At 50.7% G+C, this 14,505-nt stretch overlaps 5 protein-coding genes and 1 non-coding gene across 6 annotated transcripts; 3 read left to right on the plus strand and 3 right to left on the minus strand.

Moving 5' to 3' along the window:
• Nucleotides 1-121: 121 nt before the first annotated feature.
• Nucleotides 122-1,298, minus strand: BX661DRAFT_222098 (uncharacterized protein; the record flags this gene model as incomplete). Its single annotated transcript, XM_051538847.1, has 2 exons — nt 354-1,298; nt 122-272 (listed from the first exon to the last, which is right to left on the minus strand). Coding segments are annotated over exons 1-2 (822 nt in total), but the record flags the coding sequence as incomplete, so codon positions are not given.
• A 1,453-nt stretch (nt 1,299-2,751) lies between these two features.
• On the minus strand, nt 2,752-3,704 carry BX661DRAFT_176421 (Ppa1 protein). The gene has a single exon (XM_051534322.1). It carries the CDS (start codon nt 3,462-3,464, stop codon nt 2,844-2,846), a length of 621 nt encoding a protein of 206 aa, XP_051394367.1. The 5' UTR covers nt 3,465-3,704; the 3' UTR covers nt 2,752-2,843.
• Nucleotides 3,705-4,463: 759 nt separating this feature from the next.
• On the plus strand, nt 4,464-6,796 carry BX661DRAFT_176423 (carbamoyl-phosphate synthase L chain, ATP binding domain-containing protein). Its single transcript, XM_051534323.1, has one exon. It carries the CDS (start codon nt 4,551-4,553, stop codon nt 6,729-6,731), a length of 2,181 nt encoding a protein of 726 aa, XP_051394368.1. The 5' UTR covers nt 4,464-4,550; the 3' UTR covers nt 6,732-6,796.
• Nucleotides 6,797-6,818: 22 nt separating this feature from the next.
• Nucleotides 6,819-11,544, minus strand: BX661DRAFT_176425 (protein-domain-containing protein). The gene is made up of 2 exons (XM_051534324.1): nt 10,803-11,544; nt 6,819-10,544 (listed from the first exon to the last, which is right to left on the minus strand). The coding sequence occupies exons 1-2, from the start codon at nt 11,106-11,108 to the stop codon at nt 6,888-6,890; spliced, it is 3,963 nt and encodes a 1,320-aa protein (XP_051394369.1). The 5' UTR covers nt 11,109-11,544; the 3' UTR covers nt 6,819-6,887.
• Nucleotides 11,545-11,951: 407 nt separating this feature from the next.
• On the plus strand, nt 11,952-13,728 carry BX661DRAFT_176426 (uncharacterized protein). The gene has a single exon (XM_051534325.1). The coding sequence runs from the start codon at nt 12,147-12,149 to the stop codon at nt 13,698-13,700; it is 1,554 nt and encodes a 517-aa protein (XP_051394370.1). The 5' UTR covers nt 11,952-12,146; the 3' UTR covers nt 13,701-13,728.
• A 226-nt stretch (nt 13,729-13,954) lies between these two features.
• BX661DRAFT_t4 lies at nt 13,955-14,029 on the plus strand. The gene has a single exon. It is a non-coding gene; the product is annotated as a tRNA-Lys (tRNA).
• The last annotated feature ends 476 nt before the right edge of the window (nt 14,030-14,505 follow it).

A 14,505-nucleotide genomic window follows, 5' to 3' on the forward strand; every position in this document is an offset into this window, starting at 1 on the left:
TGGCCGCAGTACTCCATGAGCACAAACTCCAGCCGGTATCCATTAAGGTCGCTGATGAGCAGGCCACTCGAAAAGATCTTGGGAATACATTCGACTGGTCTCTTGTTGAGGATGGCGTATGCGGCACCCTCGGGCAAACGATTGACTGGGGTCCAGGAAAGCTTCAGCACAGCATCACGACCTTTGCAAGTCCCCCTGAATAAATGGACATGGCGCCCAATCATGTATGAATAACGCGCTATTGTCTCCTTGATACAAAACAGAGCAGCGCCATCCTTGACATCCTTGACATCCTTGACATCCTTGACATCCTTGACATCCTTGACATCCTTGACATCCTTGACATCCTTGACATCCTTGACATCCTTGACATCCTTGACATCCTTGGAAGCTGAGTATAAGACTTCGATCTTCGAATCGCCCTTGCTCTCCACATTGACTTTCTGCGAAAAAAAGAAAGAGTCAGGTTTCTTTGAGACATCGCAGAAATGCCCGAAAATGTTCGACTCAAGAGTCAGCAGGAACCAGAACTGCATGAGGCATTCCTGAATTCTTTTAGCTCCATCAGACGTCCAATAATTCGTATCAAAGCATAGCTCGCCCAGCTCGATAATATACAGATTGTCACGATAATATGCGTGAAGCGTCAGGATGTGCCCATGGAGGTAGAAGACAGGCGCAAACGTGCGGGTTGCCTGCTGATCATTAAGCACATGGCCGTAATCTGCGAGCTGGCCACGAGTATCCTCTGGGGTTCTAATGGGGTTTGGATCCATCTTGGCCTCGAGTATAGCATGGACGGAATGAATGTCACGTCTCTTGTAGTTGTGATAAAACGCGATATCTGGCTTGTGCGGAGTGCCTAGTATAGCATCACTCTGATGGTCCTTCAGACTAACCCTGCAGTCTGGGATTGGAGTTCTGCCTGCTGGAATATCTTCATTTGCGACACCAACCACATCGATCATCGCTTCAAAGAGGAAGATAAAATATTCGACCAAACGAGCTTCCTTAGTCAACCCCATCAACTTCGGGTAAGATATGAAAACGTCAGTAAAGGGCAAACCCCTGAGTCTGGCTTCCGAGCGACCTGTATTGGCTACGATGCCTTTGCTATCAGCCACTGGCGACCCCCTAGCTATGTCGAGGAAGAGATCAGGCCAATCCTTAATGAGCCGATTATACTGCTCTTTCACACCCAACGATTTGACAAACTTATCGAACGGATAGTCGTGCCATATGTTATCGCCGAGGCATTTCAGCAGCCGCTGACGGCGCCTATCGCGTACTTCGGGGGGCTCCGATTCCCCGGGCGGCAGTTCCTCCTTTTTTTGATTTTTTGAGGGCGTTTGGATAGTGCCACCTGTCTTGCTGTTCTAATAAAAAATAAAACAATGTTTGAAATTAGTGTCCGAATTAGTTTTATATGCATTCAAAATAAACAACAAACAACTCATCAGTATCATAATAATTTGTTTATATTGAAGTACTTACGCCTATTTGATTCGGCGGGGTCTTATTCGGAGGAGCTAGCTCAGACATCATTGAGAGAAAGAGAAAGGGAAATAGAAAGAGAGGGGGGAGAGAGAGAGAGAGTGTGTGTGTGTGTGTGTGATAAGCACTGAGGTATGGTAAAAGTGAGGGAAAAGTGAGGAAAATAAAACAAATTGAACGAAATGGTGCGAATTGGAAAAAAAAAAAGCAAATATTAAAAGTAAAAGTAAAGGTGGAAAGTTGCAAAGGTGAAAATTTGTTGCGATGGATTGCGCCAAAAACAAAAAACAATTTTTTTAATATAAACAAAAAACCTTGAGCTTCTCATGCTTGCATTTGGTTGGCTGAAATATGGAAACAAGAAATAATTATATTTACGGATTAATTTCCAATCGGCATTGTTCTATTTCCTTGCGCATTGATTTTGAGCTTATATTGTTTCTTTTGGGAGTATGGTGGCCCTGCCATTCACTGCTGTAAAAAATATGTGCTTCTCCAACGCATACACTGAACCAGAGATGCGTCTATGCTCCATCGCCTGGCTGTCAGACCAATTGAGACGCAGAGCCACATGTTTCATGTGCCCGTGACGGGAGCATAAAACTCTGAATGCAAGAAAACTTTCACTTGGATCTTTAAAACTCAGCCGCAAAATCACTTAGCTGAAACAATCAACAGACTCCAGGTGTATCCAGCACCACTAGGTTGCATGTTGGAAAAACTCAAGAAGCATGTGGACGCCTACTATCTGGACAAGGAGCTGGACCTGGATATGAGGCGCGGCTGGCAGGAGCTGACAGAGGACAGTTGTCATTCTATCAAACCATAGAATTTAAAATATCTAGTATAATTGATGCCCCGCAAGGGGTACTGTTTGGCACACCTGGGAATACCATTTTAACATATCAATTAATCACATATTAAACTAATTCCAAAATTCCTTAGAAGGGCCTCCTATTGAGTCCTCCCTAATTGCCATATTATAGGCAATGTAAAACTCCTCAAATGCTACTGTATAAATGGGGTTTTGGGGTTTGTACAGTAGCTCGTGGGCTCTCAGATGAGACGAGGCTATATTATGCTCCATTGGCATCACAGACAGTCTCCCTCCCTTCCTCCGCACTGACAGGGTCATCTATCTCCATGTTGATGTCCTTATCCTTCACTAGCATTACCACTGGGTTGGCTAGTTAATGGTTTGACCTTTCAGCATCGTCTTATTTTTTATTTGATTCGTCTTGCAGTATTCAATTTACACTCATTATTAGCATTTGCAGGCTAGAATATTATTTACTTTTCCTAGTATATGCTTTCAACTCTACATCTTCAGAAAGATAATGCAAGCAACATTAAATAATGCCTGTAAAGTCCTCTGCCTTGCCTGTCACCAACAAGCCAACGATCAAGCCGAATAGGCCGATAACACTGCCAAAAATCTCAATAACCAAGATCTTGACGAACAACTGCTGGTCGTGGGCATCGGCAACTGCGGCATTACTCCCAGTGATGCCAACGGCCAAGCCACAAATAAGATTAGACAGACCAACAGCCAGACCGCCCCAGAACAATGAGTACCCGGTGTAATAATCCGACGACGAAAAGCCCTTCTCCGAGCTGACAGCAGCAATCTTTGCTGAGAACACAATAGCCATGATGACGCCGTAGATGGCAACGACTTCGCAAAAGATAATGCTGATGAGGTTCTTGGTCGCTATGCGCGGCGTGCGAACGGCTCCTCCGAGGATGCTCGATCCGGCAATGAAGATTCCCCACGCGGCGCCGATGACGCTAAGCCCAATGCAGAACGATATGCCATAGAGCGCCCACATGTACGGCGACAACCGCAGCAGGTAACCACCGATGTTGAAGCGCTCGCCGCGGCCTGTCAGCAGCAGATATAGTCCGGCCCATATCGCGAGAAACGTTACCGTCGCATTGAGCGCTGTGCGCGCGTACCCGATGTAGCCCATTTAGAGAGAGTAAATAATGTGAATGTAAATTTGAAGATGAGAAAGGCGATTGGAATGAAAGGATGTGGAAAATATAATATAATAAAGAGGTATTTGATTGGTTCAAGATTTCAATTTCGATTTCGATTTTTCCACTCTGATTGTTGCGCGTTGCATTTACAAATTAGTCTAATGACGAATGTGCACTATTCTAAGCGCATATTTCCTTAAGCGCAAATTTAAATTCAACTTCGAAAATGCATATGCAAATACTAATGCGGAATTTACTTCTTGTTGCTTGCTGTTGCAGTTCGCCCAATAATATCAAAATGACACTTACACGTGCTCTGCACGCCAAATGGACAACAATGATGATGTAGCAGTCCAGCGCTTGATCACAAGATCACAAAGGTTGATCGAGAATCACTCATCAACAGCGACACTGTACTTTGCCTGGACGGATGGACGCACATGGCGCACAGATAAGTACAAAATTAAAAGCTGGACTGAGCGGGATTCGTGGAGGGGCACGTGTGAATCGAGGAGGCGAGATAGCGGCTAAGGCTAAGGCTGATTCGAGATAACGGAAAACGGACGTTGCGGAACAGGCTTAATGTTCCCACGAATGGCAGCGGCGCAGATTGTCGCTAGACCAGTGTTCGTCTTATCACTCATTTCTATTTTTTGGCAGCTCGGCCTGCTCTCGCTCTCGCTCTTGCTCCTGTTTCTTCCGCATGGTCCGGCTGAAATAGGCATAATATGTGCATCAAATAAGGCATAGAGAAAAGAGCAAAAAAAATGTTCAAAGAGCATTGAAATTGAACTCATGCCATCAGGCGCCCCCTTGCTATCATCATCTATCTTTCCGCTGCTATTCTCCGTCGCCTGCACCATTGTTATTTTTTTATTTAATCAAGCAAAAGGTTATTTTGTCCCTGCCGTGACACTTGACCAAGTCTGCTTTCATCTTTTTCATCTTCCTTTTGCTTTAATAATTACACTCCAGTATTTTAGTCTTCTTTTATATTTACGCTTCTTGTATCACCTATCTCTTACTCTTTTTTTTGCTACTCACAGAAAATACTTGTTTTATTTAAGCCTACAGCCATGCATCGTGTTATCTCTCTTGGCAATGCCCGGATGCTCAAGTCCAAGGCACTAAAGTCGGCTATGTCGGCGTCCAAGCTGGCCAAGAGGCAGTACTTTGGCCCGTGCAAGACCACCGAGAAGACGTTCGACAAGATCCTGATCGCTAACCGCGGCGAGATCGCCTGCCGTGTGATTCGCACAGCCAAGCGCATGGGTATCAAGACCGTGGCAATCTACTCTGACGCCGACGCCAACGCGCTTTTTGTGCGCGAGGCTGACGAGGCATACCGCGTGGGCCCGGCGGCCACCAGCCAGTCGTACCTCAACGTCGACGCCATCATGGACGTGATCAAGAAGAGCGGCGCCCAGGCCGTGCACCCCGGCTACGGCTTCCTATCCGAGAACTCCAGCTTTGTCAAGCAGCTAGACGCTGCCGGTGTCGGATTCATCGGCCCCCAGGAGTACGCCATGGCAGCGATGGGCGACAAGATCCAGTCCAAGATCATCGCCAAGAAGGCCGGCGTCAACACGATTCCTGGATACGACGGCGTCGTACGCGACGCGCAGCATGCCGTCGAGATTGCCGAGGATATCGGCTACCCGGTGATGCTCAAGGCGTCGGCCGGCGGCGGCGGCAAGGGCATGCGCATTGCACACACTATGGAAGAGGTCAACGAGGGCTTCAAGCTGGCGTCGGACGAGGCGCAGAGCAGCTTCGGCGACAACCGTATCCTGGTCGAGCGCTTCATCGAGGAGCCGCGCCATATTGAGATCCAGATCATTGCCGACGGCAAGGGCAACGTTTTGTGGCTGCCCGAGCGTGAGTGCTCAATCCAGCGCCGCAACCAAAAGGTCATTGAGGAGGCTCCCTCGACGCATCTTGACGATGATACTCGGCGCCGCATGGGTGAGCAGGCCGTCGCGCTGGCCCGCAACGTCGGCTACAACAGCGCCGGCACAGTTGAGTTTTTGGTTGACAAGAACCGCAACTTCTTCTTCCTCGAGATGAACACGCGCCTGCAGGTCGAGCACCCGATTACTGAGTACATCACGGGCTTTGATCTCGTCGAGGAGATGATCCGCTCGGCCGCCGGCTTGACGCTGACCACAACGAAGCAGGACGAGGTCAAGATCAACGGCTGGGCCATTGAGGCGCGCGTCTACGCTGAGGATCCCGAGAAGTACCTGCCGAGCATCGGCACGCTGTCGCGCTACCAGGAGCCCGTCGACTGGAAGAAGCCCAACGATGTGCGCTGCGATAGCGGTATCACCGAGGGATCCGAGATATCCATGTACTACGACCCGATGATCTGCAAGCTGTCCACGCACGGCCAGACCCGCGAGCAGGCCATTGCCACCATGGAGCACGCCCTGGACCGCTACCTGATCAAGGGCGTCACACACAACATCCCGCTGTTGCGCGACGTCATTTCCAACCCTGACTTTGCCGCCGGCCGCATCACCACGGCCTTCCTCGCCGAGCACTACCCCAGCGGCTTCAAGGGCCACCGCCTCACAGAGCAAAGCGCTCAGGAGCTGGCCACAGCCTCGGCCGCGCTTCAATTTATCCGCCAGGCGCGCGAGGCCTCGTCAGCCACCACGGTGCGCGAGGACTACGTGCTGCTGCTGCCCCAGCTGCAGGAGGACGGTTCGGTGTCCAAGATCGAGGTCGCTGTCTCGGTCGAGCTGGCCAACCCAGCGTCCAGCATCCAGCTGCAGGGCGCCAACACTTTCAAGGTGACCTCCAGCACGGCCGGCTCCGAGGCCAAGACCTCCGAGATCACCGTCAATTGGTCCGTCGACACGCCATTTGTCGATGTCAACAACGGCAGCACCACACTGCAGTTCCTCGATCCCTTGCCCCTCGGTTTCCGTGTCCAGTTTATGGGCACCAAATTCGAAATTGACGTCCTGGCGCCCCGCCAGCGCGAGCTCCTGCACTTCATGAAGGAGAAGGAGAAGCTCGACACGTCCAAGCTTGTGCTGTCGCCCATGCCCGGAACCATTGTGTCCGTTGCTGTGAAGCCTGGAGACACTGTTGCTGAGGGCGCTGAGGTTGCTGTTGTAGAGGCCATGAAGATGCAGAACGTCTTGCGCGCACCCAGGGCTGGTGTCATCAAGGCTGTGCTCGTCACACCCGGCTCCACTGTTGGTGGCGACGACGTGCTCATTGAGCTCGAGGACGAGGTCAAGAAGTGAGAACAGAAAATTTAGACACCTGTCATCCTTTTTTTAATATTTAATATAAAACAATTGCGCTTTAACATCCAAAAAATGATAGCGAGCCGTCGTGTATTTCGATTCAAATGCAATACATATATTAAAAGAAAAAGACGGAAATTCCTACAATTTGATTCAATAGTCGTCCTCCGAGCTGGAAACCAGGGGCGACGAGTTTGAGGTCAACGACGAGTCGGTTGAAAACCCATTGTCGCCAGTCGCCGACTCATCCTCCTCCTCACTGTCATTTCTGTTAGCAGCATCATTTTCTTTGGCATCGGCCTTATCGTCGTTGTCGTTGTCCTCGTTCTCGTTGTTGTCGTCGTCGTCGTCATCGTCAGATGTTATGACGTTGCGCCTCGGCCGCTTGTTTGCCTTTGCACGCCTACCGCGCTTCGCAGCAGGTGCAACAGGAGCAGCTGTTGTCTGCTTTGTGTTGCTCCTCAGCGACCGTGTGACGCGCCGAGCATCGGCCGCCTCAACCTTTGAAGCTTTTGAAGCCTTTGAAACAAGCTTGTCAGCTGTCTTCTCAACCTTCGATGGTGGCAACGAGTGCATCAAAGTCGGTGATCGCTGGCGTTTCGTGCCGCGCCCACTCTCGGCAACCGACACATCTTCGGTTACTGGGCCATACGCGGCAACGGGTGCATCCTGCTCCTCAGCAGCAGGGGTATCACCAGATACCGATGACTCGCTGGAGCCGATGCCCAGCACGCCAGCAATAACCTCGTCGTCCTCCTGGTCCTGTACTGAACTCGCGTCCGCCAACAGCCTACCCTTGCTGCGGCCGTCATTGCCGTTGTCATCGTCGTAAAGATAGCGGTCGAAGTGCGCCTCATCGGCCGTCAGTTCCAACACTGCTGACGCCGGCATTGGTGCAGAAGCCGGCGCCAAAACCACTGCTTCGGCTGCTGTGACCTTTGCCTCGCATGCCTCATCGATCTCTGCGGCATACTTCTCAAAACCAAAGTGCGTCTTCCACCACGCTACGATTCTCTCGCGATCCACGCGCGGCAGCCGAGGAAGCAAACCAAATAGCGCCGCCCTGTCTGCGCGCATCCATGTGGTTAGCACACAGCAGCAGAAGTTCAGCCTTGCCGCTGCTGCGTCATCATCATCGGCCACTTCGCCAACGTACTTGAGAAGAACGCCAAACGTTGGCAGGCGCGGGCGCACGCTACGCAGAACAGCCATCAGTCCGCTTGCCGCTTCGCTGTTCGCAGTCGGATCCAGCTGTCTCGCAAGCAGCAGCCCCCTAGCCAGCATATCAATGGTTGCGCTGTCGCCGGACACTTCGGCAGCCAGCAGCTGCCACAGGCACACTTGCTCAAAGGCATCTGCACTATCCATTGTGTCGCCGACAACTTGTGCAGCGCGCGCGCCAAATAGCCGCAGCTTGGACTGCGTGAGGAGCACCGATAGCCGATGCACCTGCGGCTGGTCGATCATCGCCACAACCGCCCGCACAATACCGCGGTTGCCCGTGACCGCGCCCGGAAAGGCTTCATACACCAAAGGCAGAGCTGTGTAGAAAAGCGCTGGAAACTGCTCCTGCAGTGTGCGCATATCCCGTGATAACGCTGCACGTAGAGGAGGAGGCTGCGCTGCTACTGCGTTGTACTGCGCCACGTAGAGCCAGTAGAAATGCGGCCTGCGTGCGTCCATAATGCTGTACAGCAACCACCGGAACCCAACGTCGATGGCCCGCCGTGTCAGACGCGCCAGCAGGTCGACGCACCGCGCCCACCCGGCGGCCGGCTGCACCGATGCACCGCTGCCAGTGCCGACGCTGGCGTCCGCAGGCATGTAGCCAGCAATGGCGGCAAACACATAGTGCATGACGTCGTGCTCGGCGCTGTCGCCCTCACCGCAGGCCTCGAGCTCGGCGTTGGTCTCGACGTCCTCAAAGCCCAGCTGCCCCAGCGCGTGCGAGAGTACCGTGGCCACGGCCTGCACCGATGCTTCGGACTGCGCAAACATGTTGACAATGTCCTTGGCTGCCTCACCCAACTGCGGCAGGCTGGCATCCTCGGGTGCGTCGGCTGCGTCTTTCATCTTGTCCAAAAAGTCCGACAATGTCGAGCCAAACAGCCACAATGATGGGTCCTTCAGGGCCACAGAGACGTCTAGCTCGTCGTCTTCGGCTGCGCCGTTGATGAGCAGGGCTGCGTCCTCGTCTGAATCGTCAATGTCCTCTTCAGCCCTGGAAATGTTCGCTGGCTGCTCGTCGCTGTTGCTGGCGGCTGCCTCATCGTGAAACATGCGCGACACCGGGTCGAGCGACTTGGGATCCACTATGCTGCCGAGCTGCTGGGCATCAGCCCCTGCCGACGTTAGTGCCGGTGTTGGTGTCGGCGTCGGCGTCGGCGTTGGAGATGCTCTGTGGACCGAGTTGAGTGCAGCAATGATCTTGGCAATGTCCTTTGGCGGCACGATCGAGACGAATTTGGCGACGTCCGGGGCAACCGACCTTTTGGTCGAGTCGGCCTCGCCGCCGAATTGAGGCTGTCCGTTCGCGGCACTGTCCGCACTGCCAACCTCGCCTTTCCCACCTGCGTCGCCATTTTCATCGTCGTCTGGGTCGGCAGTCTGCAGTGCGGCGGCGGCAGATAGCGGCGGCGGCGGCACAAGCTGCGGAAACAGCTGATACATATATCGTCGCGTCAGCTGGTCGACGCGCGGGTGCTCGTACACAGGCGCCAGTGAGGACACCACGCCCTTCTCGACGGCATCGCGCATGGCGGCCGCAATGCCTGCGCGCACGTCATATGCCAGAGGCGGGCAGTACGCGTCGGCGACAAACGACAAAAACTCGACGAACGACGCTGTCAGGTACGCGTACTTGTCGACGGACCGCGCCAGGATGAGCACACCCGGCTCAATGTTCATGATATTGTCGACGCGCGCGTCGTAGAACAGCCAGTCGAAGAACAGCGCCAGCTTGACGTTGGCCGCGACTACCTGCGAGCGGATATACCGGAAGAGCCCGCCGAGGAACACATAGCGCTGCACGATATTGGACGCCAGCACGGCATTGGACGGGTGGCAGACGCCGCACACGTAGCGCACAATGTCCGAGAACAGCGTCTCGGACTCGGGCGTGCCCAGGTACCTGTGAACGAACCACGTTAGGTTGCGCGCGTACGAAGACGTCGGCACGTGCTCGAGAATGAACAGCAGCCGCGCCTCCATGTCGAACGTCAGCCGGTTCGCCAAGAACATCCGAGGCGTCGGCACACGCAGCAGTTGGTCGACACCCGAGAAGTGCGCGCTGATGCGATGCGGCTCGCTCAGCAGATCCTGCCACAGGTCGCGGAACGCTGGGATCTTGGCGACGTCCTGCAGCATCCGTACCAGATCCCTGCCGACCATCGCGCAGTCAACAAAGCGCTCGCGCAGCAACCGCACAACAAAGGCACTCTCCTGTGCGCGCAGCTCAGCCATGCGCCCATGGTCCAGCACCAGCCGCCCGAACGCGTACGCCGCCGTGGCAATCAGTGTGGGTGACCCCATAAGCCACTCATAGTGCGTCTCTAGCAGCTTTAGCACCTGGCGGCAGAGATTGACGTTGGGCTGCGACACGTCCCCGCCGCGCAGCTGCCGCGTCAACTGCATGACTACCTGATCAGTGCCTCCGGCTTTGGCCCGCGCCAGCTCGCCGATCATCCAGAAGAGCTGCTGCTTGACGTCGGTCCGCAGCCTCGAGAACTTGTGCGCCGACACTAAGAGCTGTAGCCTACTAACTGCGTGCGCGAATCCGTCGCGCGACACTATACTCAACTGGCGAAAGAACTAGACAATGCAAGCAGAAAACCGCACAATGAGATGGAGGATTGGTTTTAATACGCAAGTGCTTCAACTGTACAGCATGTGCCAAGTCAGGGAAAAGAAAACGTGGCTTGACAGAGCAAAGACGAGACAAGACCAGATCAGATCAGATCAGATCGGGCCAGGCCAGGCCAGGCAAAAACAGGACGGACCAGAGCCGGTAGTTGCCACACACCTGTGTTCGCCAAGCAAAACAAAACAAAACAATTAATTTCCTCTTACCATTGCTCCGTCTGCCGGCTCGGTCAGAATTCCGTACACCAGGCCGTTGACCAGCTCACCGTGGCCCCGCATGCTTTCGGACGCCTTGTGCTGCAGCGCATCGTGCACCTCCATCTGCGATTTACCCGCGGTCATCGCGGCCAGCGCATGATAGCACTCAACGAGCTCCTGCTGCCACCCGTCCACAATATCGATCGTATCGAGCTGGAACAGCTGCGGCATTGGAGGTAAGGGTGATGATGCATTTCCAGCCGACGATCCCAAGCCATCAGTCCCACTCGATAAGTGCTGCAACAAGTCCGCCATTAATTATTTCGTTGTATGTAAGTATAAAGTAAGTACAAGGAATGATCCTGCTGCTGCTGCCTGTCAGTCGGGTTGCGGTTTGGGTTTGAGTTTGGCTATTATGAAGAATATAATAAATAGGATTGCAAGTCTTGCTGACGATGCAGAAAAGCGCGATTGCTTAATTGGGTACCCAGCAGTAGTAAATAATAATAAGAAAAAAAGGGCGCTGTGTGGTTTGTGTCTGTGTCTGTGTTTGTGTGAGAAAGCGAGCGAGTGACCAAGTCTGTTGAGAGGCGTAGATGTTGGATGAAAGTAGTATGATTGAAATAAAATAATATAAGTTTATGATGTGGCAGGCGCGTGTTACAATATTTTGTTCTGTTTATTAATTCCTCATTCTGGCATTGACTTTTTAAATGTCGTTTGTTCCAGTTAATGCGACGTTCAATTTTTATTCTAGCGCCCAAAATGTAAAAACCGCCAGAAACTACTTCACTAGTTTCATCGCAAGCAGCATGTTTAGTCAAGTATGGGCAAATATTAATCACCCTGCACGTGAGTTTAAGGATATTATAAATGTGATTGATGTGTGTGCATGGATATCCGCAAAAGAAAAAAGGGTATATGGATAACCCGCAGATAGAAAATCTGCTCCTGGATGCACCTTTGCCTTCTATTATTAGCCGTTTTATGTCTGTGTTGAGAGGGGAATCTGCGCCTCATAGCCATACGATATAACGATAACAAAATCTCCTTTACTCGTGGCATTATTTAATAGAGGAATTCCGCAGGAAATATGCATTGTATATTTACAGGAAGGCGGTGGACCTAGAAAATGTTGCATAAAAGCAGCTGTGGCCCGGAGACATGCGCTTTTATACGCAAATAAAATTTCAATATTTTAGCCAACACGAAAAAATAGCAACTACAATATTATAAATCAGACGCACATAACGCGGATACTAGCAAATAACACATAAATGGCAGCATTTTCTTATTGTTATTTTTGTATCCACGCCGCCGCTACATAATTTTACCTATACTTATTTTCGCATTATGAATTTTGTACATTATCGACTAAAACCATGGAGACATGTGCCAGGTCTGGACGACGGGCGCATTAGCATCACAGACACCAAACTCCGGCCCGTAGTCGTAGAGCGCCTACTTTACAACGTTCGGCTGCTCATCATATACAGCATGCTTTTGTGGTTTGCGCTATCCGCGTATCTGGGCAGCATGTACATGATGCTGCGGCACTCGCACAACATTCGTTTAAAAATAATAAATCTTGACAACGGTGCCATGGGCCAGCAAATTGTAGATATAATATTGCGCCAAAACGCCCTTCAGCAATTGCAACCGACAGCTGCCGACCAGGTGCAGTGGGAGGAGCACCGTGGCCAGCTAAACTCGCTGGACAGATGCACAGAGCTTGTGCGCAAGCATGAGTGGGGCGCCATTGTTGTTAGCTCAGGGCTACAGCGCAGGCTCGAGCAAGCACTTGGTAAAACGACGCAGTTAAACCGCACCCTAGCTTATGATCCGAGCGCCGCTTTGTTCGTAGTGGTGTCTACGGGCAGGAACCCAATTCCCATCAGCAGATATGTGCAGCCGGCACTTGGTGCCATGGCACATCATGTTGCCAATGAGTTTGCCACCCAGCAACTTGCTTCATTGTTAAAACGGAATATTGACGTCAACTTGGCCGATCCCATTGCACTGGTGACCCCCATATGGTATACGTCAAAAGAAGCATCGCCAATGTCCTTTGGAATTGCACCAATTGCGCCGACTTTTGCCATATTTGTGTCTATTGCCTGCTCCATTGCCATCCATACCTTGCTCAAGCTCTGTTCCGTCGACTTCATCAACAAGGTCAATCTCCGACATTTGGCTGTGACATTCCACGTGTTCATGTTTGCGTGGAGTTCACTGCTCGGACTTTTCTGCACATTGGCTGTTGTTGCATTTCGCGGGCCATATTACAACACACATCACTTGGGGTTGCCGATAAACGCAGGCCGGTTTTTTGCGCTTTTTGCTACGTTTAGTTTGGCTATTTTGGCCAGCTCTCAGTGGCTATTCTTTTGGATTACGCTGCTGCCTCCCGACCTCGTGCCTATATCGCTCGTGTGTCTAATCGTTCCAAGTTCAGCTGCAGGCACTGTGTCAATAGACTTGTTACCCACTGGACTGCGCTGGATGACAGTGCTGCCATCGCATAATTGTGCTATGCTTTTCCGGCACATAACTAGTGGAGCGTACCCCCAGGTCGGCCAAAATGTGGGCATTATTGTCGGCGAAATTATAATCATGTTTATATTAAACACCCTGGCTGTGATGCTCCGCCAGTACTGGATTATGTCGGGGCTTATTGACTGCATAGGCTGGTTCAAAACTAGCATCTTTTTTAAACCGTTGCCCAAAACAATATCCAATGAGCTTGCAATTGGTATTGTGTTTCCCGAGTGCTCGCGCTCGCCGGCATTTTGTGATTCTGAAAGCGTTGTCTCGAATTCGTCGACTACACAATCACACCATGCTATAAGCGTTATTGACCTCACTATGCCCACTAAGAGCATCAAATTTACACTCTATACCACTTAACACTTGACAAATGTATTTTCTTTATAACAAAACTATAAATAAAATAAATCAATGTTTTTAAACTAGTTCTATCCATAGCACGCAAAGGTATTTCCAATTGTATTTCACACACATCTTTTTCGACTTTTTGTCTTTTGCGGTTGCCCAGTAGGCCAAGCATTATTCCAACCTTTATTGTTTAAAAGAACTGGCGTACGACCAACCTCCCTACTATCCAACATTTTTTAGCGAGAATGACTAGTTCAGATTGAATTGCCTTGTTAGCTCAGTTGGTTTAGAGCGTTCGGCTTTTAACCGAAATGTCGTGGGTTCGACCCCCACACAGGGCGTAATTAGTATCAAAGCTAACTTTTTTGTTTTAACCAACATAAACAAAGTACACATGTAATTTATTTATTTTACAAACAATCTCTCTAATTTTTGTATGATGTATTAATTAATAATTTGAATTGCATGTTCACACAACGTCTCAAGTTTATTGTGGCAGTTGTGATGATTTTCGTCGCATATGCTCAGCCAAGTTAATTGGTCGGAATCTTGACGACATTTATGCCAATATGTAATTTATTTATTTTAGCTGCCTATAAAATTACAAGATGTGGATGCTCAAAAGAAAGCTTCTTGAGTTTTTTTTAGTTAACTTTGAATATTACCATTAAATATATTTAGTTTATTGTTGCCTGTTACGTTAAAAAAAATAGAACAAAATGAACTAAAAGAAAGCTAAGGGATTAACAGCCTCCACTGTTCATATTCATTGGTATTTATGTGTGCGTATGAATTTCCGCATATCCAAGTAGGAAAT

Source organism: Kickxella alabastrina, assembly GCF_025024165.1.
Source record: "Kickxella alabastrina strain RSA 675 chromosome Unknown BX661scaffold_2, whole genome shotgun sequence".
NCBI classification, from domain to species: Eukaryota; Fungi; Kickxellomycota; class Kickxellomycetes; order Kickxellales; family Kickxellaceae; genus Kickxella; species Kickxella alabastrina.